The 23,843-nt window shown below is 37.6% G+C and overlaps 1 protein-coding gene across 1 annotated transcript in view; it reads left to right on the plus strand.

Annotated features, from left to right (window-relative positions):
* The window catches only part of LOC124556600 (E3 ubiquitin-protein ligase HERC2), an 832,907-nt gene that overhangs the window by 290,767 nt on the left and 518,297 nt on the right, over positions 1 to 23,843 (plus strand). The window contains exons 29-30 of the mRNA XM_047130567.1: positions 7,775 to 7,955; positions 21,625 to 21,766. Of these exons, the coding sequence (XP_046986523.1) occupies positions 7,775 to 7,955; positions 21,625 to 21,766 (323 nt within the window). The remainder of the gene's footprint in view (positions 1 to 7,774; positions 7,956 to 21,624; positions 21,767 to 23,843) is intronic.

A 23,843-nucleotide genomic window follows, 5' to 3' on the forward strand; every position in this document is an offset into this window, starting at 1 on the left:
AAGTATAATTAAAAATAATGTAAGCATATTTCATCAAAATATTGGGAGTTTAAAGAATAAAGTAGATGAGCTTCTGGTTTGTTTAGAAGATTTAGAAGCTGAGAATGAAATAGATATACTATGCCTGTCTGAGCATCACATTGTTACTGATATGGATAAGGTAAATGTAAGTGGTTATAAGCTCTCTGCACATGTAATGAGAGAAAATATGGAGAAAGGAGGAGTTGCCATATATGTCAAAAGTTATCATTGTGCAAAAAGTATAGAAACAAAAAAGTTTTGTGTAGAGAAACATATAGAAGCATGTGCCTGTGAGCTTAAATTAAATAAAGGCACATTTATAATTGTAACTGTATATAGGTCCCCATCAGGAAATTTTCATCTATTTCTGAAAAATTTGGACTCCTTGTTGTGCTATCTGTCAGACAGGGGGAAGCAAATTATTATTTGTAGGGACTTCAATGTAGATTCTCTGAAAGAGGGTAATAGGAAAAATGACCTTGAAGTATTACTCGGTTCTTTCAATTTGACACCCGTTATTGATTTTCCTACTCGGGTGGTAAAGGATAGCAGCTCACTGATAGATAACTTCTTTATAGACCAAGATAAGTTTAACCAGATAAATGCTCAGCCTGTTGAGAATGGTCTTTCTGATCATGGTGCACAGCTAGTTACAATATATGACATAGCTCCATTCAGCAATACTAAACAGTCCTGCAAAGTAGTACGTTCAGTCAACGATTTAACAATTGCAAATTTCAGGGAAAGCCTACAGCAGTTAGACTGGGATGAGGTGTACCGTGAACCTGATGCCAATTTAAAATATAATTTATTTCATGACATTTTTGTAAATGCATTTGAAAACTGCTTCCCCAAGAAAATAGTTAAATATACTCGTAAGAAACCTTGTAACAAACCATGGCTTACTAAGGGTATAAAAATATCTTGTAACCGGAAAAGGGAAATGTATCTGACAGCAAGAAAGAGTAGTGACCCAGAAAGTATCAAAAATTATAAAAACTACTGTGTTATATTAAGAAAAGTTATCAAAAAATCCAGGAGTATGTGTATCATGTCTGAAATCAGCAACTCTGATAATAAAATTAAAACAATTTGGAATATTATTAAAAGAGAAACAGGTCAACCAAGAGCAGAGGAAGACAGTATTACCATCAAATTGAATGAAAACTTTACGAACAAAAAGTCAGAAGTTGAAAATATTTTTAATAATCATTTTCTGAATGTTGTGGATATAGTAGGATCCAGGTGTTCATTAGAAGATGCTAGGCTGTTAATGGAAGAGGCCATACCTATGCAATTTGATACAATTGAAATCTCACCCACTTCTCCCTCTGAAATTAGGAAAATAATAAACTTGCTTAAAAGCAAAAACTCACATGGAATTGATGGCATTTCCAGCAAAATACTAAAAGCTTGTTCTCAACAGATAAGTAAGATTCTCAGCCACCTGTGTAATAGCTCTCTGGAACAGGGCATTTTCCCTGATAGACTGAAATATGCTATTGTTATACCTTTGCATAAAAAGGGGGATAGATCTGATGTCAACAATTACCGTCCAATCTCCCTTCTAACAGCTCTATCCAAAATTTTTGAGAAAGTAATGTATTCAAGAGTAGCTTCACATATCTGTAAAAATGAAGTACTAACAAAATGTCAGTTTGGTTTCCAGAAAGGTTTTTCAACAGAAAATGCCATATATGCTTTCACCAGTCAAATTTTGAATGATCTGAATAACCGCACACCACCCATTGGGATTTTTTGTGATCTCTCAAAGGCTTTTGATTGTGTAAATCATGAAATTCTGCTAGACAAGCTCAAGTATTGTGGCATGAGTGGGACAGTGCACAAATGGTTTAATTCGTACCTAACTGGAAGAGTGCAGAAAGTTGAAATAAGTAGTTCTCGTAACATGCAAAGATCAGCACATTCCTCAAACTGGGGAACTATCAAGAATGGGGTTCCACAAGGGTCAGTCTTGGGTCCTTTGTTGTTCTTATTATATATTAATGACTTGCCATTCTATATTCACGAAGAGGCAAAGTTAGTTCTCTTTGCTGATGATACAAGTATAGTAATCACACCTGAGAAACAAGAATTAACTGATGAAATTGTCAATACTGTCTTTCAGAAAATTACTAAGTGGTTCCTTGTAAACGGACTCTCACTGAATTTTGATAAGACACAGTACATACAGTTCCGTACAGTGAATGGTATGACGCCATTAATAAATATAGACCTTAATCAGAAGCATATAGCTAAGGTAGAATATTCCAAATTTTTAGGTATGTCCATTGATGAGAGATTAAATTGGAAGAAACACATTGATGATCTGCTGAAACGTTTGAGTTCAGCTACTTATGCAATAAGGGTAATTGCAAATTTTGGTGATAAACATCTTAGTAAATTAGCTTACTACGCCTATTTTCACTCATTGCTTTCATATGGCATCATATTTTGGGGTAATTCATCACTGAGGAATAAAGTATTTATTGCACAAAAGCGTGTAATCAGAATAATAGCTGGAGTCCACCCAAGATCATCCTGCAGACATTTATTTAAGGATCTAGGGATATTCACAGTAGCTTCTCAGTATATATACTCTCTTATGAAATTTGTTATTAACAACCAAACCCAATTCAAAAGTAATAGCAGTGTGCATAACTACAATACTAGGAGAAAGGACGATCTTCACTATTCAAGATTAAATCTAACTTTGGCACAGAAAGGGGTGAATTATACTGGCACTAAAGTCTTTGGTCACTTACCAAATAGTATCAAAAGTCTGACAGATAACCAACAAGTATTTAAGAAGAAATTAAAAGAATTTCTGAATGACAACTCCTTCTACTCCATAGAGGAATTTTTAGATATAAACTAAGAAAAAAAAATAAAAATAAATAAATTAAAAAAAAATAAAGAAAAAAACACAAAAAAATAAAGTTGTTATATTAACTTAAGTATGTTGTTAAATTAACCTAATTATGTCATGTATTGGAAAATTCGACTCGTTCCACATCATTACGAAGTATCGTATTCATGATCCATGGAACTAGTATTAATCTAATCTAATCTAATCTAATCTAATCTAATCAACCACCACTTGATAGCAGTCTTTATTTCAAATTGTCCAATGGCATCCCAAAATGTGATTTTAGTAGCCACCTGACAACCAAAACAGTCAGTATATAGGGGACCTTCACCAGAATCTAGCAGTTAGCCACCTTCAAGGTGACCACTGCAAACTCACTCAAAATGTTGGCATTTTAGTTGTTTTAAAGTTTCATAATGGTGCAGCCTAATACCCAAAATGATTTCACCCAAATTGGCACTGGCTGCAGAAGCCTGTAACCTGAAATCGTTTTTGCTTGACAACTTCTCATACACCACAGATGAGTTTGTAAATAGATAGAGTTACCTCATTTAAAAATTGACGAATGTTAAAGTGAAAGGTAGTTAATAGATGGACAGCATGTTGCCAAGACTGTACCTGATGCCTGCCACTGAGTGTTGCCAGAGACTGCCACCATTTCAATATTCTGTCAGTATAAAGTCACAATACCTTCACCACTGTAGCTAGTATTTAATAACCAAAAATGCCATTCAGCTCAGAAAAAATGTACGAATCGTTTTTAACAGTGTCACCTTCCACTGGATCATAAATGAACGAATCACCACTAAGGTAGAGAGTGTATTTTAACGTTTACTTTGAAGATTAATAACTGTCACAGGAAAAAATATCACATCTTTAATCAAGGTGCCTTTTAATGACATGCTTTGCATGGCAGTGAGTTATACATGAAAAATCTGATTAATATTCAAAACTCAACCACATATTTGATATAATTGTAATTAGAGATAAGTAATTGATTTTAGAGTAAACTGACAGAAAGACACAATAGGAAACTGTAGAGTGCCTGAGTGATTAGTAATCTTAAACATTGCCTGTCAGTCAAGAAACTGAATGATGCACATTTCCTAGAATTAGTGAGATTTTAAACCATAGTAAGAACTAGTTAAGTTAAGGACATGTGGTCTTCACCAGTGGAAAGATCAGAAAAAGTACTTTTGAAATGAATAGGCTAATGCTTGGTTTTAATGATTTCTTTTACATTAATTGAAGTATAGTAACTTATAATAAGAGAAATTTAATAAAAGATTGCTAAAGCAAACAAGAAATGCAAACCATACCATGTTTTCTGTCGGTGGATGTGGCTTTGAAAGCAGTACATTGTGGTACCAGTAATTTCAGTATAGTTTATAGGATGTTTTATCATCATTTTTTGTGTATTTGGGCAGTAAAACTCTGAGTGGGGGTGGGGGTATATAGGGAGTGGGGAAGCTGAATGATAGACAGTGTCTGATCCAGGTATTATCTGAGAGGGATTCACGTGCTGTATGAGTCAGAAAGTTAGAGAGAGATTCTGAGTGATTAGTATATCACAATGTTGAACATTATACTACTGTGTGTGGAAGTGCAAGTTTCAGACTGAGTAAAAATAAGTGTGTAGCTGCATGAGACCGTGAATTATTCGTGTGGCATATCGAGATTGACTTAGTAGAATTTTCATGCAGTGGTACCAACCTTAAGCACTTTAGAATGAACAGTAAGGACTCTGAAGTTTACTTGTTAGTTGGTATAGTCTTAGCTTAGTTTACAGTGCTAATATCTACAAAATTATTTGGAAAATAATCTGAAAGGCAGCCTCACTTTTGTGCTATCTTATATTGCACTAGATACTTGTGTGTCTGATCTGTGCAGCAGACTACCAATATTTATTGTCGAATTCTGTTGATTAAATGGAACATAAAAAAATTATTGTGTGTCATCTGGCATTATTAATTACCCACTTCCTATTTTTTAGTAATAACAGTTGTTAGAAGCACAGCCTTTGAACATGATTGGAACAGAGTGTGACTGTTTGTTGTTGCTTCAGATTAGATTAGATTAATTATTCATTCCATAGACCCACAAAAGAGGGGATCCTCCTGAGTGTGGAACATGTCAGATAAACACATTACAAAAATCTAATTCGAAAAACTTGAGTTTCATTAATTTTAATGATCCTCAGTCAATAAACAGTAAAATTATGCAGATTAATTAAAATTAAACTTCTAATATTTACAGGTTTAATACTTACATCTGCTTTCATTAAATCCATCATTCACACAGTAGCTAGTGACGTGGATATTACAACTCAGTGTTGTCAAAAATTAAAGTAAATTATTCATTTCAACGATCCTCAGTTAAGAACAGTTGCCGGCCGAAGTGGCCATGCGGTTCTAGGTGCTGCAGTCTGGAACCGCGAGATCGCTGCGCTCACAGGTTTGAATCCTGCCTCGGGCATGGATGTGTGTGATGTCCTTAGGTTAGTTAGGTTTAAGTAGTTCTAAGTTCTAGGGGACTAATGACCTCAGAAGTTAAGTCTCATAGTGCTCAGAGCCATTTGAACCAAAGAACAGTCAAATTATGTACAAGATTTAAAATTAAACTTCCACTATTTACAGACTTAAGACATATATGTGCTTTCCATACGTCCATCATTCACACAGTAGGTAGTTATTTCAATAGACAGCAAAGAGCCAAACAATTTAGCAGCCACACACCATTTCTGTTCCAGCAGCCTTGGCACTGAAAAAAACCTTATGGACAATAGGTTGCAGCACGCTGGGTTCTGAGAGCCTGTGCTCCATCTCTAATGACATCATTGTCAGAAGGACGTTAAACACTGATGTCCTCCTCCTCCTCTTCCGCCGGGTTCTGCAACTGCTCACATCTATTCAAAAAACATGCCAAAACGAGGCGGCAGCAGCAGAAATGTTACAGCTGCATCAGCCTGTGCCTATGACCTCTTTGGCTGTGTAATTACCATGGTTAAGTTCTGGGTGTTTCACTATGACCTGAAAAAAGTAACAGCGCAGGCAGTGGTAACATTCAGTTACCCACTGCTGATCCAATTTTGGATGACAGTACCTCTGGGTCTGGTTGATATTGCTGAACTCATTTAAAATTCAGTGCAGTATGTTGCAACATCTAGGGAATTGATCATCCTCCCACCTGTTAATAAAATATATCAGATGGATCTACTTCATCTCATGTGAAGGGAACCAATTCTGTAGCTCCTCCTAAAATCACAAAAAGCCCAAAAACTCATCTTACTCACTAAAACATCATGTTTACTAACTGTGTATTAAAGAAAGTAGAGCAAGTGGGGTAATCAGCTTCTCTCGTTAGAGTCATAGGAAAAAAAACCAACCTCTTTAGCACTTTTTAGTGTAGCCTCATTAAGTATGGTCCATTCGCAACAAACTGAATATGCTGGGAGCAGCTGTACAAAAGACATTTCATAGATGTATTTTATTTTGCATTAAAGCCATACCCTGGAGACAAGATATTCTCAGACAGCTCCATTAGCGCAGTTTTTGTTGCTGCTCTTTATATTTGTGTGGTCCTTTCTAGCCCAGCATTTTTTAAGTATAGGCTTAGTGAAGTTCTTTCTGGCTGATTTAATCAGATTAGTGTCTCTTCAGAAAAGAGTTTTTAAATGTAATCTACTTTGTCAATAGCTCCAGTAGTATAGTATCCACTTGAACCTAGGCCTTGTTTCTTTGAATGCCACTTACTGTCTCAGACATTAAATAAATACTTTCTTACCCAATTATCTAGACAGAAAATTTTTCAGGACATTTCAGCAGTTGTTTGTACACCTGTGACCACAATTGTTAGTGTGATATCATAATTACTGATCCACAGTCACATCATGAAGGTCCTGAGAAGTGTCATATATGATTATTGCTAACATGTCTAACATATTTCCATCATAACTGTGATTTTGATACACCTACTCCTAAATACCATTTGGAGAACTATTTTAGAACATTGTAAATAAATGTTGTTGTCACCATAAAGTCTGAAACTTTGTTCCAAGTATGCAACTTGTATTGTAACAATTGTGTTTGAAGTTTGTGTTAATGTATCATAATATTTTACAGTTGCATTTATTGGGAATGGATGGATAGTCACATGGATTGAAAAGCCTTCATGCGCACCGTAGAACCAGCCAATGATATGGCTTGTGACTTATGATTCCATTGCTTCCCTGAGTCATAGTGAAATGATTATCTCTTTTGAAGTTCTCATTTACTTCTATGGATATAGCGATAGAAGATGCTATTAGTTGTACCTTGCTCTTGGTAGTCAGTCTTGCACTGGTAATTTCACACACAAACTCAGTTTGCTCTACAACAGAGCTCAAATCCTTGTTATCACACTGGATAAACTACCTCCGTTTCTGATCAACCTGTCATTTCAGTCCCTACAATTGGTTCCAGTTAATATATGGTTGTAGCCTAAACCGATTATTGAGTATTATGTGATCCAGAAATTCAACTATTTCAGATTGTTGTGCTTTGCTGTGTATAACTTGATACTTCATACTGTTACTGCAGATTTCTGTTTGCCAGGAGCATTTGTATTTGAAGTTTGTGTGAATGTGTTTGAATCCTGTATAGCTGTCTTTGTTTGAAATGGATTGACAGTCATGTAAATTATAAAGGCTTCATGCACTTTCTAGAGCCAGCCAATAATGCAGCTTTCGAGATATGGTGTCCAATGCTGCTCTGAACATTCAGTTCAGTGCCACAGATGTTGGAACTCCCATCATAGGTTTTTGAAGTCTCTTATTCCACAATCTGTCTGTCAGTATTTCCCTTTTTAAGCATTTTCTTTAGTAGCATTCTTTTTCATTTATTTCAGATTTTTGCTGCACGAAGTACGGGCTGCCAACAGTTATGAAGTAACTAGTCTGTATAATCTTCAGCATTTATACACTGTACCAAGATGGAAGAAAATGGTAAAAAGAATTATTTCTGACCTTAGGAGAAATAAACACATGCCAAGTGCAAAACCGGAAGATATCTTGAATGCAAGTATACAGGTAGGTAATGGCATTTTTAGTGTTTTCTTTCTGGATCATAAAATGGATTTTAGATTTTTGTCCACTTTTAATTTTGTGTTACATTGTGTTACATGAAAATTTAATATAATGTTTATTAATGGTGTACTTGTATAAGAAAACTGAGAATGTTTAGGTGTAATTAATTAACTTTATAATGGCACATTAGTGGAACATGTAAATTAAATTGATTTGAAAATAAGTAATTTTTGTTTTACTGATCAGTTTTGTTTTTGAATAAATTAAACAGTTTAATTTAAGTAAAAATTGGTTCCCATAATTTGAATTAGTTATATATTGATGATGTTAGTCGGAAGTGCAAAGTGAAACTCGAGCATGCTAGTAGTTAAAGTAAGTAGTGACACGGAGAAGGTAGCAAATTATTTACAAATTATGTAGTCATTTAATTTGAAATTAAACTCCTCTACGGTCATTTAATTTGAATGAAACTTCTCTGAAAATGATGACTATAAAAACAGCACAATGCCAGGAATGACAATGCCTTTAAGTTTGCTTGTCCAACACTGTATGTTAGGTAGTGTCCAACATATGTAGCTTTACTGGCCTGAAATTACTCCTTTGAAGTCTCCGAGAATTTTCCTCTTTGATCATCCTCCTGCTATTAAAGAAATATATAAAAAATTGTTAAATAAAGTACACAAAATGGCAGCATTTGATTTTCAATCTCTTCATGTTTATTGACACAGTGGGTAAGTGATCAGAAATTTTTGTTGCAGCATTGTGCACCCCTTTTTGTGCTAAAGACAAGCTTGATATGGAGTAATGAATCATATTTTTCCTTCTGTTATTGTAATTATGTGCCTCATTGTTCCTTTTGAACTGTAGTGGATTATTTACAACAAACTTCATGAGGCAATAAATATTCTGTGAAGCATTAGTCAGAATGCCCAACTCCTTAAGCAAATGTCTACAAAATGACTGTGAGTGAGCTGCCCATATCATTCTTACAGCGTATTTTTGCTCAGTGAAGACGTTCTTTCTTAAATTTATGTTACCCCAGAACATTATTCCATATGACATGACTGAATAAATATGAAAAATATATCAACTTACTGATTTGTCTTAGTCCAAGATTGGCAGTGATTCTAAGCACAAGTGTGACTGAAAGTTGTTTTAGGAGCTCCAAAATGTGTTGTTATCAATTTAAATTCTCATCAATATGGACCCCTAAGAATTTTGAACTTTCCACCCTATTTATTATTTCCTCACCATGGGTTATAATTAACATTAGTGTGGTACCTCTAGATGTGCAGAACTAAATAAGTTGTGTCTTTTTTAAAATTGAGCGTGAAACCATTCGCAGAAAACCTTTCAGTTATACTTTTAAATGCTTAGACTGAGTACAATACTAGTGTCATCTGCAAAGAGACCTAATTCAGCTTATTGTGTACTAGACGGAAGATCATTCATGTAAATGAGGAACTGTAGTGGACCTGAGATTGAACATTAGGGAACTGCATACATGATTTCTCACCAGTGAGAATTATGTCCCTATACTATATTGCTTGAATTACGAAGCAAAACTTTCTGCATTCTTTTAGATAGGTATGACATTATCCATTGATTGGGTATGCTATGAATCCCATAAAATGGCAATTTATCTAGGAGAATATGTGATCCACACACTCGAATGCCTTAGAGACATCACAGAATATACCAGTCAGCACTATTTTATTATTTAATGCTCATGAGTGGACATGTAAATGGGCATTCTCAGTAGAGCAACCCATCTGAAACCCAAACTATGATTTATTATAAGGATACTATTATTACTAAGGTGAGATACTCTTCTAGAATACATCATCTTCACACAAATTTTGGAGAATGATGTCAGCAGTGAAACAGGTTGGAAGGTATTGACATCTCTCTTACTGCCTTTCTTAAAGAGAGGTTTAACAATGGCATATTTCAGTCTAAGTCTGCAGGCTTTTGTGGCCATTGCCATTAAAGTTAAAATCTTCTGCGTTATGTTTCTTCAAAATTGTTCGACGTTTCGACTCCTCTGCTGGTATCTTCCTCAGGATCTTTCGGTGTCCACTACTGCTAGAACACTGTCAGAGATGAGTGTCGCGTCCACTTATAAAGGGGGAGTTTTCTGGCGTTCATGCTGGAGAAGTGATAGTATTGGTTAAAATTCATATGGCTACCATTGGTAGGCCATAGTCATTGGCTAATATTCCTGCTCTGATGCAGAAGGAGGGGCGTTTGTAGCTCATTTCCTGTGGATACCATTGGTGGTCCATCGTCATTGGATAGAAAGGCACTATTCCACACTTATGCTGGAGAAGGGTTATTGGTTGAAATGCTTGCTACCGCTATTGGTTGGTCGTCATCAGTGGCTGGATTCGAAATGGACAGAGCAAGAGAGGGGGAATGTTTGCCAAAAATATTAATGTCCGCCGAGGTGACTTGCTGCACGTTGTTTATGCCGCTCACACACCGCGGTTGCATATTTACTTCCTTGATAGCGGGAAATCATGATGCCAGAAGCCTATAGCCATCCTCTCTATTGAAATTAGATGCATTCTTAGAAATTTCAACTGCTTCTCGGACCATTCTTCTATAAATGTTTGTTTCTTTAGCCAGTACACGTATGTTATTAAAATCGATGTCAGAGCCACAGTTCTCGTGATGTTCCGCTACTGCCGATTTTGCACTTTGTTTTAGCCACGTGTGCTGTTCGTGTTCCTTAATGCGTTTTTTAACAGTTGTTCCCGTTTCGCCTATATACACTTTGCCGCAGCCTCATGACACTTGATAGATGCCTGCATTGTGGAGGTAATCAGGTGCATCCGTTTTCCATCAGAAAAAGTCTTTTATTTTGTTTTGACTAAAGAAAGATGTCTGAATACCATTTTTCTTTAAAATTCTGCTTAAGCGGTCAGTGACCCCAGAAACGATGGTAACCTGACGGGGTGAGAGGGCGGTTCCTCATCATTCTTATTAGCGGTATAAATATTCCACCTAAAAGCCCTGCCGATTGAATAAGTATCATACCCATTTGCCTTCAATGTCCTCTTTAAAAAATTCAACTCCGATTCCAAGTTGTCGTCATCGCTGATACGGAAGGCACGTGAAGACAGTGTGTCGAGTACTGCGTGCTTCTGGGCTGGGTGGTGGTGCGAAGTGGTATCTAAATGCGAAGTGGTATCTAAATACCTGTTTGTGTTAGTCGGCTTTCTGTACACTCTGTGACCTAGAGTGTTATCAGATCTTCTGTATACCAACACATCTAGGAACGGGGACCAACCTCACTCTCAACGTCCAAGGTGAATTTGATTTTGGGGTGAATTCCATTTAAGAAATTGTGGAACGCAGGAAGTTGTTCTTCGCCGTGTGGTCATATAACAAATGTATCGTCCACATAGCGGGGCCAGCAAGAAGACTTCAAAGGAGCACTACTTAACGCTTGGTGCTCAAAATGTTCCATAAAAATGTCAGCTGCAACTGGCAAAATGGGTGAGCCCATAGCAAGGCTGTAAGCCTGTTCATAGAATTCACCATTGTATTTAACATAGGTCGAACGAAGACACAATTCAATTAAGTCACAAACATCTGGAGCAACATTCTCTCTTATGATCTCCATTGTATCTGATGCTGGGACGTTAGTAAATATGATGTCATATCGAAGATAACAAGAATGTCACCTGCAGATATCCTCAGTGTGTGTATAATTTCTAAAAAATGTTTCGAATCTTTTATAAAAGTATTTGTTTTACCAACTAGATGTCTCAGTTTGACAGATAAATGACATGCTAAAAAATAAGTCTGTGAGTTAATCCCACTGACTATAAGCCTCAAAGGAACCGATTCTTTATGTAATTTCAGTAGTCCGTCCATTCTGGGTGAGACAGGCATTCGAGGTGTTAGATTCTTTGTAATAGAGCTGTCCAGTCTGGAGTCTGCTATCAGGTTTTTCACTTTCCAAACAACTCTGTTCGTCGGATCGCTTTTTAACTTGTGATACACAGGATCATCTAGTAGTTGTTCCATCTTCCTGTGATAATCCACAGCGTCCAAAACAACAGTAGCATACCCCTTATCTGATTTTGTTACAACGATGCTTTCGTTTCTCATGAGTTTAATATGAGATTTCATTTCCTGAGCCGATATGTTGCTTTTGAGAGGTTTCGATTTCCGTAGAACTCTCGACACATCTTGTCTAACTTCTTCAGCCTACACCTTCAGAAGACGAAACAAGGATGCTTCGACGGCACTTACAATTTCTTCAACAGATATTCTCTTCGGTGTGGTTGCGAAATTCAAACCTTTGCCCAGAACTGAAACAGCTGCTTCATCGAGTACTTCTGATGAGAGATTCACCACTACTCGCTTTGGATCCACGCGTAATTCTGTCTGCATTATCCCAGTCCTGTGGTGAGAGAGTTGCCGCCAGTGAAAACTGCAGATCAATTAAAACGGAGCTAACATAATTCAAGTCTCTGCATATTTGCTAGATTCTTTCATGGAAAAGTGCTTCGCTGGCCCTTTGGTAGATTCTCCTGGCTTTCACTGTCTGCACATGGTGGCTAATTCTGGAGAATGTGGGAATAACATCCTTATCACAGCACCGGGATCGAAAGGCCAAATTGCATAGTAATTTACCTCTTCCTCTGCGAAGGTTCTCCAGTCTTCTGAAGGTGGTATAAACCTCTTGCCCATACAAGCGTTTTATGTAAGTCTGCAGGCTTTTGTGGCCATTGTCATTGAAGTTAAAATCTTCTGGGTTATGTTTCTTCAAAAATGTTCGACGTTTTGACCCCTCTGCTGGGATCTTCCTCAGGATCTTTTGGTGTCCACTACTGCTAGAACACTGTCAGAGACGAGTGTCGCGTCCACTTATAAAGGGGGAGTTTTCTGGCGTTCGTGCTGGAGAAGTGATAGTATTGGTTAAAACTCATATGGCTACCATTGGTAGGCCATAGTCATTGGCTAATATTCCTGCTCTGATGCAGAAGGAGGGGCGTTGGTAGCTCATTTCCTGTGGAGACCATTGGTGGTCCATCGCCATTGGATAGAAAGGCACTATTCCAAACATATGTTGGAGAAGGGTTATTGGTTGAAATGCCTGCTACTGCTATTGGTTGGTCGTCATCAGTGGCTAGATTTGAAACGGACACAGCAAGAGAGGGGGAATGTTTACCCGAAATATTATTATCCGCCATGGTGACTTGCAGCACGTTGTTTATGCCGCTCACACACCGCGGCCGCGTATTTACTTCCTTGATGGCGAGAAGCCACGATGCCGGAAGCCTATAGCCATCCTCTCTATTGAAATTAGATGCATTCTTAGAAATTTCAACCGCTTCTCGGACCTTTCTTCTATAAATGTTTCTAAAATTCTCGGATATTTTGGTAGCAGCTCATAGGTTTTGTACATACCTCTTAAAGGAATTGTATGGTTGGTCTGTCACTATCAGGGTTAGTTTATTATACAGCTTTCTGCCAGTGTGTCTGAAACTATTTTGGGATCTACTTAATGTAGTATATTCTAAGCCTGTGTTATTTCTATTGCTTGTTCCATATTTGTGGATAGCACAAGTCTCTTTCTGTTCTTTTATTTTAAGGAGACGGACTTTAATATAAAGCGAAGCCACAGCTAATATTTCTAATTCTTTGGTATGTGAAAGGAATGACAATCTGCTTTGAATGGCTATAGTTGTTCTCATTGCCTCTTTATGCCACATAAACACTTTTCCTGCAACAGAATAGTTGCCCCCATACGATATTTCTGTAAGTTTACACTTAATTTGTGGAGATATAAGTATGTTGCTTCAGTTTTATTTTTATTTAGTATTAGTCCATTTTTTGTAGCCACTGTGTACACACACCACCTATACTCTGTGTTTTCCCATATCACTACGTCTACATCTACATGTACATGCCCATTAAGTCACCGTATGGTGTGTGGCAGAGGGTTCCCTATACCATTATTGGTCATTTCCTATCCCCACTCTCAAATGGAGTGAGTGAAAAATGACTGACTGTATAGCTCCGTACAAGCCCTAGTTTCTCTTATCTTTGTGATCCTTACATGAAATGTGTAATGGTGGCAGTAGAATCATTCTTCAGTCAGCTCCAGATACTGGTTCTGTAAATTTTCTCAATAGTGTTTCTCAAAAAGAGCATCGCCTTGCTTCCAGGGTTTTGCATTTGAGTTCCTGAAGCATCTCCATAATACTTAAGTGTTGTTCAAACCTACTGGTAACAAACTGAACTCTGAGTTTTTTCAGTGTCTTCCTTCAAACCAATCTGTTGTGTCTCTCAAACACTCAAGCAGTACTACCCACTAGTGTCCTATATGTTGTGTCTTTTACAGATGAACTACACTTCCCTAAAATTCTCCCAGTGAACCAAAATTGACCATTTGCCTTCCTTACTACAATTCTTACATACTCGTTTCATTTCATACTGCTTTGCAACATCATGCCTAGCTATTTAATTGATGTAACTGTGTCAAGCAGCATACTGCTGTTGCTGGTTCACAGAAGACGTGTTTGTTTTTCCTACTCATCCCCATTAACTTAGATTTAGAGCTAGCTGCCATTCATCACACTAACTATAAATTTTGTCTAAGTCTAAGTCTAATCAATGATGACAGTTTCATGTACACCACAGCATCATCACCAAACAGCTGCAGTTTTCTGTACACCCTGTCTGCCAGATCATCTGTGTATATAGAAAATAATAGTGGCCCTATCACACTACACTGGGGCACTCCTGACAATACCATTGGCTCTGATGAACACCTGCTGTTGAGGCCAAGATGTTGGGTTCTGTTACTTAAGAAGTCTTTGAGCCATTCACATTTCTGAGAACCTATTCCTTACACTCGTATCTTTTTTAACAGTCTGCATTGGAGCACCAAGTCAAATGCTTTCCGGAAATCTAGGAATACAGAATCTGCCTGTTGCTCTTCATCCATAGTTTGCAGGATACTGTGTGAGAAAAAGGGCAAGCTGAGTTTCGCATGAGCAGTGCCTTCTAAAATCATACTGATTCACAGACAGAAGCTTTTAAGTCTGTGTACAATGATCAAATGGTAGTATGTTTATATGCTTCTCATGCATGAACGTTTTCTTAAATGTGAAATTTAAAACTTTGGCATTCTTTTTGCTATCTTCTTCTGCCAGACCATCTGGATAAAAGCCTTTGATCTGCGTAGTGATTTTACATAGGACGAGAAATTTTTCAGGTTCTTAGCAAGATCCTTTGCTAAGGTATGACTGTGGAGTTGTTTTATGCATTATACTTTGATCTTTCTACAGCTGCACATATTTCTACTAACTTATGCCTATCATCATTTGTGTGTTCCCTTTTGAACTGAGACTACAATAGCCGTTGCTTCCTCATCATTTTCCGAATTTTGTTTTTAAACCACTTACTTAGCGCATACTTCTCCAGAGCATGATTTACATTCCATTTAAACTGTGCCATAATTCTTCTGTGTCTGTAATACTGGGACTAAATGATTTCAATCCATTGTCTAAGTGGGATGCTAACAACTGCTTACCTGTTATTTCTAGTAGAGATATTAAAATATTTAATTATGAGGGTTATGTCATCAGCATATATTACTGTCTTGTGGGGTGAAGAACTAGACAGATCATTCATGTTTATAAGAAAAAGAAAACGGTCCAGGACAGAACCTTGTGACACTTCTGTAGTAATTATTTGCAGTGACAACTTGTTTCCTGTCTAAGAGATACAGTGTGATTCATTATCCTTGAGTCCATATTTTTCAGATTTAGATATCAGGATATGCTATAAATGTTAAATGCCTTGCTTAGATCAAGGAGCATAGCACAGGCAAAAGAATGAATTTCAAAACATTCCAGAATGTCTGTAACTACTTGGTTGAGAAGTAGCGCTTCCGGTCTCTTAAACTGACATATGGCTGAGAGAGCGGTCTGCTGACCACTTCTCCTCCCTATCCACATCCCGTGATGCCTGTGGGCTGACGATGACATGGAAGCTGATTGGTACTGTTGATCTTCATGGCCTATTCAGGCAGAGTTTAGTTTTATAAGTGTCTTCAGTATGTGAGCCACCTGATTCAGTGTACAATGTGGCCTTTGGCCTGAGTCAGAGTTCACTATTAATTATGATACTTTCTGTATAATGGCAGCACATTAGTCTACATGAGAGCTGGTGACGTAATGGAGGGTGTCTGATGTATAAAATGTTTGGTATTATTTAGTGTCATGGATATGGATGTGGAAGAGAGGAGTGTGTCAAGATTATGTAAAATTTGATGGTGGATACCAAGTAATTTTCTCAGGTATGCTAACAATATGTCCAGAATACTAATGCTTTTACTCCTGTTGTTAAGATTTGCATATGTGAATGAAAATTTCTCAGTTATTTGAAAAAGAAAGCCTGAATGTATATTACAGAAATGACAGAGACTTGACAAATTTTGTGCTCAAATGTCACAATAGGTCTGTATTGGAATGAAAGCTGCTAACATATTGAAAGTTGGAAAAATGTGCAAATGAATTCTTGGTTGAGAAAAGAAACTCTTACATTAAATTCTGATATAACATAATTGTTCATTGGATGAATTTGTGCATTAGGATACAATTAAAATTGACAAACTCAAGTGGCATACAGGGTGGCACACGAAATGTGCTACCATTTTGTTTTTGAATATAAACTTTATTGTCAATACAATCTGAAAGGAACATATACTACAATGAAGAGCCGTCCATGGAGATTTGTTCAAACTCAGCATATGCTCAATATGTCCACCATTTCGTTTCCTAACTTCCTTCAAACGAACACTGACGTTAGAGATTACCCTACGGCACATGTCTTCCGTAATTTCAGTGCAAGCTTGAAGAATGAGTCTTCTGAGCTCCATTAAATCACGTGGACGTTTCGGGAAAATTTTTTCTTTTAGGTACCCTCAAAGAGAAAAGTCACATGGATTGAGGCCTGGACTATTGGGGGGCCAATTTTGTCCGTCATTGAAGTGACCTGGAAACCTGAGTGAAATGATCTGCATCTCGAAATGCTCGTGTAAAAACTCCAACACAGTGTTTGCAGTATGTGGCCTTGCTCCATCTTGCATGAACCACTGCATGTTGAAGGGCAAGGCCCTAGCAAGAAGCTGTGGAATGAAGCTATTGTGACGCATGCTCAAATAACGCACACTGTTCACAGTTTCTTCAAAGAAAAAGGGTCCGATAAGTCCGTGACTGAAAATTGCTGCCCACGCTGTAATCCTCGGAGTATAATGTTGTCGTTCATGAAGCACTTGTGGGTTTTCAGTGGCCCAAAAGCGTACATTTTGTTTGTTAACCACACCGTGTAAATGAAAATGCGCCTCGTCTGAAAACCAAACGTCGTTGAGAGTTTTTTTCCCTATCCTCAGCCCACTGAGCAAACAGTAGTCTCTGCTGCTTGTGTTCTTCAGTGAGCTTCTGTGCACAGGTCATCTTGTATGGTTACATATGGAGGTCACTTTTAAGAATGCGTTGAACAGAGCATCTGGATATTCCCAGTTGCACTGCTGCCTTTCTACATGATTTCCTGGGACTTCTCTGTACAGCAACTCATACCGCTTCAATATTCTCCAGCAAAGAAACAGGCTTAGGCCGAGGTCGCTTCGCTTCCAGTACTGTTCCTTCCTGTACAAATTTATCATACAACCTGTGGATGGTCTTCTTGCAAGGGACCCATCATGTGTTAAACTGTTGTCGAAAGTGCCTCTAAGTCACAACAAGGCTTTTTGTTTCGTGAAAAAGCAACACAATTGCCGATTGTTGCTGTGTCGTCAGTCTTCCATTGTCAGCCATTGCTGCTTACTACTCTCCTAGCGGCAGTATCGTGAATTACACATCATTTCGTAACTCATTTGTTTTTCCAAGCTCTGCTGGTACTGCTGTAGAGATCCCAGCGGGATATCTAATGTGCATCATAAATTGTGAAAGAAACAATTGGTAACACATTTCGTGCGCCACCCTGTACATTACTGGCTGCATTTGCTAAACTACGATGATGTGTTGTTGCATGGGTATTAACATTCTTGTGGACATAAGAATTTTGCTTGTAAGTATTTTCCAGTGGAGTAGATGGGTCAAATATATATATATATGTTCCCTACTCATCAGTTTGAACAAAACACCCTACGATAATTTAAAACCTCATTTCACCATTGATGATTCCATAATACCCAGGATGAGATGTTTTTCTGGATTCTGCAAAACATGAGCCACAACATTAATTAAGAGCTCAAAGGTAAATGCAGCCCATAACTGCAAATGGGTTTCTTCCTATGCAAGTAGCAACAGAGAGTATGTCAGATACTACTACCAAACAACTACTCCACCCACCCTATTGTAATACAGTGCTCTAATTATCAGAAACAACGTAGAAAGAATGTGATTGTAAATTTCATAAAACTAGGGCTTCATCAGTGGTGTTTAGCTCTTTGTTGTTCAGTGTGGGAAATCATTTAACCTCTGCACAATGAAACGATCTTTCTTTACATACGCTGCAATTGTAAACTTCCATTTTTAGCATATTATGAACTACACAGTGGTTTGCTTGATCAACATGTAATGGTGTCCCATATTGCTGTAGAAAGGCAGTATCTTACAATCACATTTGTTCGGTTCTATATATGGAACAGTGAAAGTGCAACCCATGTGCAGGTTTAGTTACCATATCAGCACACACTATACATTCAAACAGGACTGCATATGCCTTGAAATAAAACAAACAAGATGTAGTCAAACATTTTTGTGTGATATTACTTTATAATGATGCCAGCTATGAAATTAGCTAGGTGCCATGAAATAAAAGCATTTTTTAACACGAAGAAAAAGCAAAATGAATTTTTTCAAGAAACTGTTGGTGCCTCTTATTATGACTAAGTGCAGTTATGAGATTTGCAGCCAATAATATAAGCTGTTTTTAATGAGCTATTTGCTTATGATATTTTTAGATGAGAATAGAACATTTTTAGTACAGCAAATGTGTAAGGTGCTTCAATAGATTATAAACTGTTAAAGCATGTACTGTGAAAATTATTAGCTACAAACAATTTTTTCGTTGTCATTGTATTTCACTGTGCTGTAGTTATCATAGCCCTCCCCCTTTTAAGTGTGTTATTATTATACAGGGTGGGTCAGTAACTATTGCCACCTAGAATAACTCCAAAAGTATGATAGTAGCTGAAAAGTTTGTGGGACAAATGTTAAGTGGGACAATGGGGGCCATAATATGATGTTGGTTTTTTGTTGCTAGGTGGGGTCACGTCAGATATGAAGGTTAACTTTGTTTTTTTTAAATGGGATGCTATAGTTTGGTACTTATTTTCTGACAGTGGCTATTGAGACAAATCCAATGATGTGTAACAGCAAGGTCTTTGAAGGTCAACAAAGGTCAAAAAGATGGCATGAACGTCCATTTACAGAAGGTGTTCGAAGTGATGACACTGGTATCAATGCATTGCTGCAGTCTTCTTATCATGGATTGAGCGGCATTCCTTATCACTTCGGCATTTATCAAAGCACATGCTTTGACAATTCTCTCTCATATATCGTGCAAATAGTAAATATTTGCAAATACGGCATATCCATCTAACGTGCCATTGACATGTAAACACCATTTGACTGTTTCGCTAGACAACACTAATAAGAATGGTAAGACTAGTATCATTGAATCAAGTGAATTTGAATGATGTATTCCTCCGAAGAACAAGTTGATATGCTTCTCATTTACGGAGAATTCCAACGAAATTCAGTGAGAGCTAGAGACTTATTCGCTGAAAGATATCCTCAATGTACTCAACCTACACATCATACATTTAAATATGTGTATGATAAACTGAGAACAACTTGATCTTTAATGCATTGGAAACATATCTGGCAGAGGAGAGTTACTTCCCAGTAAATGGAAATTAGTACTGTTGCCACTGTGGTTTGAGATCCTTGTGTTTGTTCACTTCAAATCGCAAGGGAATCTGGCATTAGCCAGAATAGTGTTGTTCATGTTCTGCAGCACCATAAATATCTTCCTTGCCATATCAGTCTCCACCAAGAATTAACTGGTACAGATCGTATGTGTTGCATTGAATTCTACTGATGGGTTCAACTTCAGATTCAGAGGGATGACACATTTATTAATTTTATTTTATTTTCTAACGGGGCCACATTCACAAACCATAGAAGTGATAATTTGCACAACATGCATTATTGGGCAACTGAAAATCCATGTTGGCTGTGGCAAGTTGCACGCCAGAAACTGTGGTCGGTGAGTGTATGGTGTGGGATTCTGGAGGACAGAATTATAGGCCCCTATTCCATCGAAGGAAATCTTAATGGTAGGAAGTACACCACATTCCTGCAAGAAACATTAGGTCTGTTGTTGGAAGAAATACCTTTAGGAACAAGGAATAGAAGCACATTTTTCGCTGAGGGCTAGAAATGAGTTGCAGAGACAGTTCCCAAATTGCTGGATTGGATGCAGAGGATAAAGACATTCCAACTACACTTGAGGATATGCGAGAGAGAATTGTCAGAGCATGTGCTTCGATAACTGCCGATGTGATAAGGAATATCACTCAATCCATGATAAGAAGATTGCAGCACTGCGTTGATACCAATGGTCAACACTTAAAACACCTTGTGTAAATGTACGTTCATCCACCTTTTTGACCTTCGTTGACCTTACTGTTACACATCATTCGATTTGTCTCAGTAGCCGCTATCACAAAATAAGTACCAAAATATAGCATCCCATTTAAAAAAACAAAGTTGACCTTCATATCTTTGAAACGACCCCACCTAGCAACAAAAAACCAACATCATATTATGGCCCCCATTGTCCCAGGCAACATATGTCCCACAACCTTTTTAGCTACTATCATACTTTTGGAGCTATTCTTGGCGGCAGTAGTTACTGACTCACACTGTATAGTAACCAGTACTGAATTGCAAGTCATACATTTCCTTGTTAACATGTATTTGCATTGTTTGCCCATAACAGTGCTACCTAATATGAGTAAGTTGTTTGTTGTGGAAAAGTTCTTCAACCATATTTTTATTTGATCCAGAACAGTATTTCATGAAATGGTATACTGGAAATATCTTACATTGCCTGCTTGGGCACACCATGTCTAAAGCACTCTTGGGCAAATCCAAGCAGTCTAAGTGTAGATCCTCTATTAGCAATAATTATGCACTCTTCCCAGTTAAAATTTTAGTTAATGTGCATCTCAGTTAAATTTGTAATTTCAGCCATTCTTGTAAGCACCATTTTTAGATTTACATTTTGAAATTTTTGCTGTCTCTTGCATGGTATTATGTGTTGTTAGTTAATGTGCATAAACATGTGTGAACAGAAGACTCATTCAATATTAATAAAAACAATAGTATCACAACATTTTCTTACACTACAATTCTCAAATAGCACAAGTCTCATTCCATTGTACAATTCTTGATGCAATTTATTAGGAATTATGAGTTGTAGTATTTTCTGTGGAAGAGAATGCTGTGCAATACAAGATGACAAAAAGCAGTTTATTTTTGTTTGCATTTGCAAGCCCAGTATGCATCCTTTATTTGCTTAACTCAGCTTCCCTTTGTATACTGTGGAATATAGTGGAATTATTTTCTTTCAGAGCCAAGGCATGGAAGCGAAATACAAAAGCATTGACAACAGTGCAGATACAAATTTTAGTGCAGGAGATGAAAAGAAAGACGAAGATGTTGACATTATTGACTTGTGGGAGAATTGTAAAAATGCCTCTGCAAAGAAAACAGGTGAACATCTACATGTTTTATGTTATATGAATGATAGTCTGTAACTAATGAAGCAAAGTTAAGTGCATGTGAAACTTTGTTATTTCTATTACTGAAATTTAGTCTTGTATGCAATACTGATATTTCATCATCACGTCATGTAGTAATTGCTCTAAGTTACTGACAAGTGTTGACATTTCCATGTTAAAGCTTGAAAAATAGTAGCTCATTATTTGCATGTCCAATTGTGTTTTATTGACAACACATTGTGGTATTTAAATTAAGGCACCATTTGATTTCAGATCACTACTGATTTCATAGAAGAGGCATTGAACAACCGATAAGCATGAAGAAATGAACTATAATTAGTTGAACTTCCAGACAAAACAAAATTTTTCTTCAGGGAAATGATGACATGTGTGCATGTCCCCCCCCCCTCCCCCAACCACACACACACACACACACACACACACACACACACTCACACACACACAGCCTCCACTGTTCTATCAAGGCACTATGGCTTATGTTGGTGTTGAGGTTTTGGAGGAGGGAGAGGGAGAGGGAGAATGAGGGGGAGGGAGGGAGAGAGAGAGAGAGAGAGAGAGAGAGAGTTTTTTTCACATTTCTATCTGCTGCTGCTTTGTGCCTCTTCTAGTCAGTATGTAAATGTCTACTGCATATCATCCTCTATTAGCAATAATTATGCACTCTTCCCAGTTAAAATTTTAGTTAATGTGGATCTCAATTAAATTTATAATTTCAGCAATTCTTGTAAGCACCATTTTTAGATTTATATTTTGAAATGTAACTAATGAAAACTACCTTGAGCAGTTAAACTGAGAACCGACTCGTGGCAATAACATATTTGACCTTCTGGTGACAAACAGACCCGAACTATTTAAAACAGTTAACGCAGAACAGGGAATCAGCGATCATAAAGCGGTTACTGCATCGATGATTTCAGCCGTAAATAGAAATATTAAAAAAGGTATGAAGATTTTTCTCTTTAGCAAAAGTGACAAAAAGCAGATTACAGTACCTGACGGCTCAACACAAAAGTTTTGTCTCAAGTACAGATAGTGTTGAGGGTCAGTGGACAAAGTTCAAAACCATCGTACAATATGTGTTAGATGAGTATGTGCCAAGCAAGATCGTAAGAGATGGAAAAGAGCTACCGTGGTTCAACGACCAAGTCAGAAAACTGCTGCGGAAGCAAAGGGAACTTCACAGCAAACGTAAACATAGCCAAAGCCTCGCAGACAAACAAAAATTACGCGAAGCAAAATGTAGTGTGATGAAGGCTATGCGAGAGGCGTTCAATGAATTCGAAAGTAAAGTTCTATATACTGACTTGGCAGAAAATCCTAAGAAATTTTGGTCTTATGTCAAAGCGGTAGGTGGATCAAAACAAAATGACCAGACACTCTGTGACCAAAATGGTACTGAAACAGAGGATGACAGACTAAAGGCCGAAATACTAAATGTCTTTTTCCAAAACTGTTTCACAGAGGAAGACTGCACTGTAGTTCCTTCTCTAGATTGTCATACAGATGACAAAATCGTAGATATCGAAATAGACGACAGAGGGGTAGAGAAACAATTAAAATCGTTCAAAAGAGGAAAGGCCGCTGGACCTGATGGGATACCAGTTTGATTTTACACAGAGTACGCGAAGGAACTTGCCCCCCCTTCTTGCAGCGGTGTACCGTAGGTCTCTAGAAGAGCGTAGCGTTCCAAAGGATTGGAAAAGGGCACAGGTCATCCCCGTTTTCAAGAAGTGACGTCGAACAGATGTGCAAAACTATAGACCTATATCTCTAACGTCGATCAGTTGTAGAATTTTGGAACACGTATTATGTTCGAGTATAATGAATTTTCTGGAGACTAGAAATCTACTCTGTAGGAATCAGCATGGGTTTCGAAAAAGACGGTCGTGTGAAACCCAGCTCGCGCTATTCGTCCACGAGACTCAGAGGGCCATAGACACGGGTTCACAGGTAGATGCCATGTTTCTTGACTTCCGCAAGGCATTCGATACAGTTCCCCACAGTCGTTTAATGAACAAAGTAAGAGCATATGGACTATCAGACCAATT

The sequence above is a fragment of the Schistocerca americana genome, chromosome X (genome assembly GCF_021461395.2).
Source record: "Schistocerca americana isolate TAMUIC-IGC-003095 chromosome X, iqSchAmer2.1, whole genome shotgun sequence".
NCBI classification, from domain to species: Eukaryota; Metazoa; Arthropoda; class Insecta; order Orthoptera; family Acrididae; genus Schistocerca; species Schistocerca americana.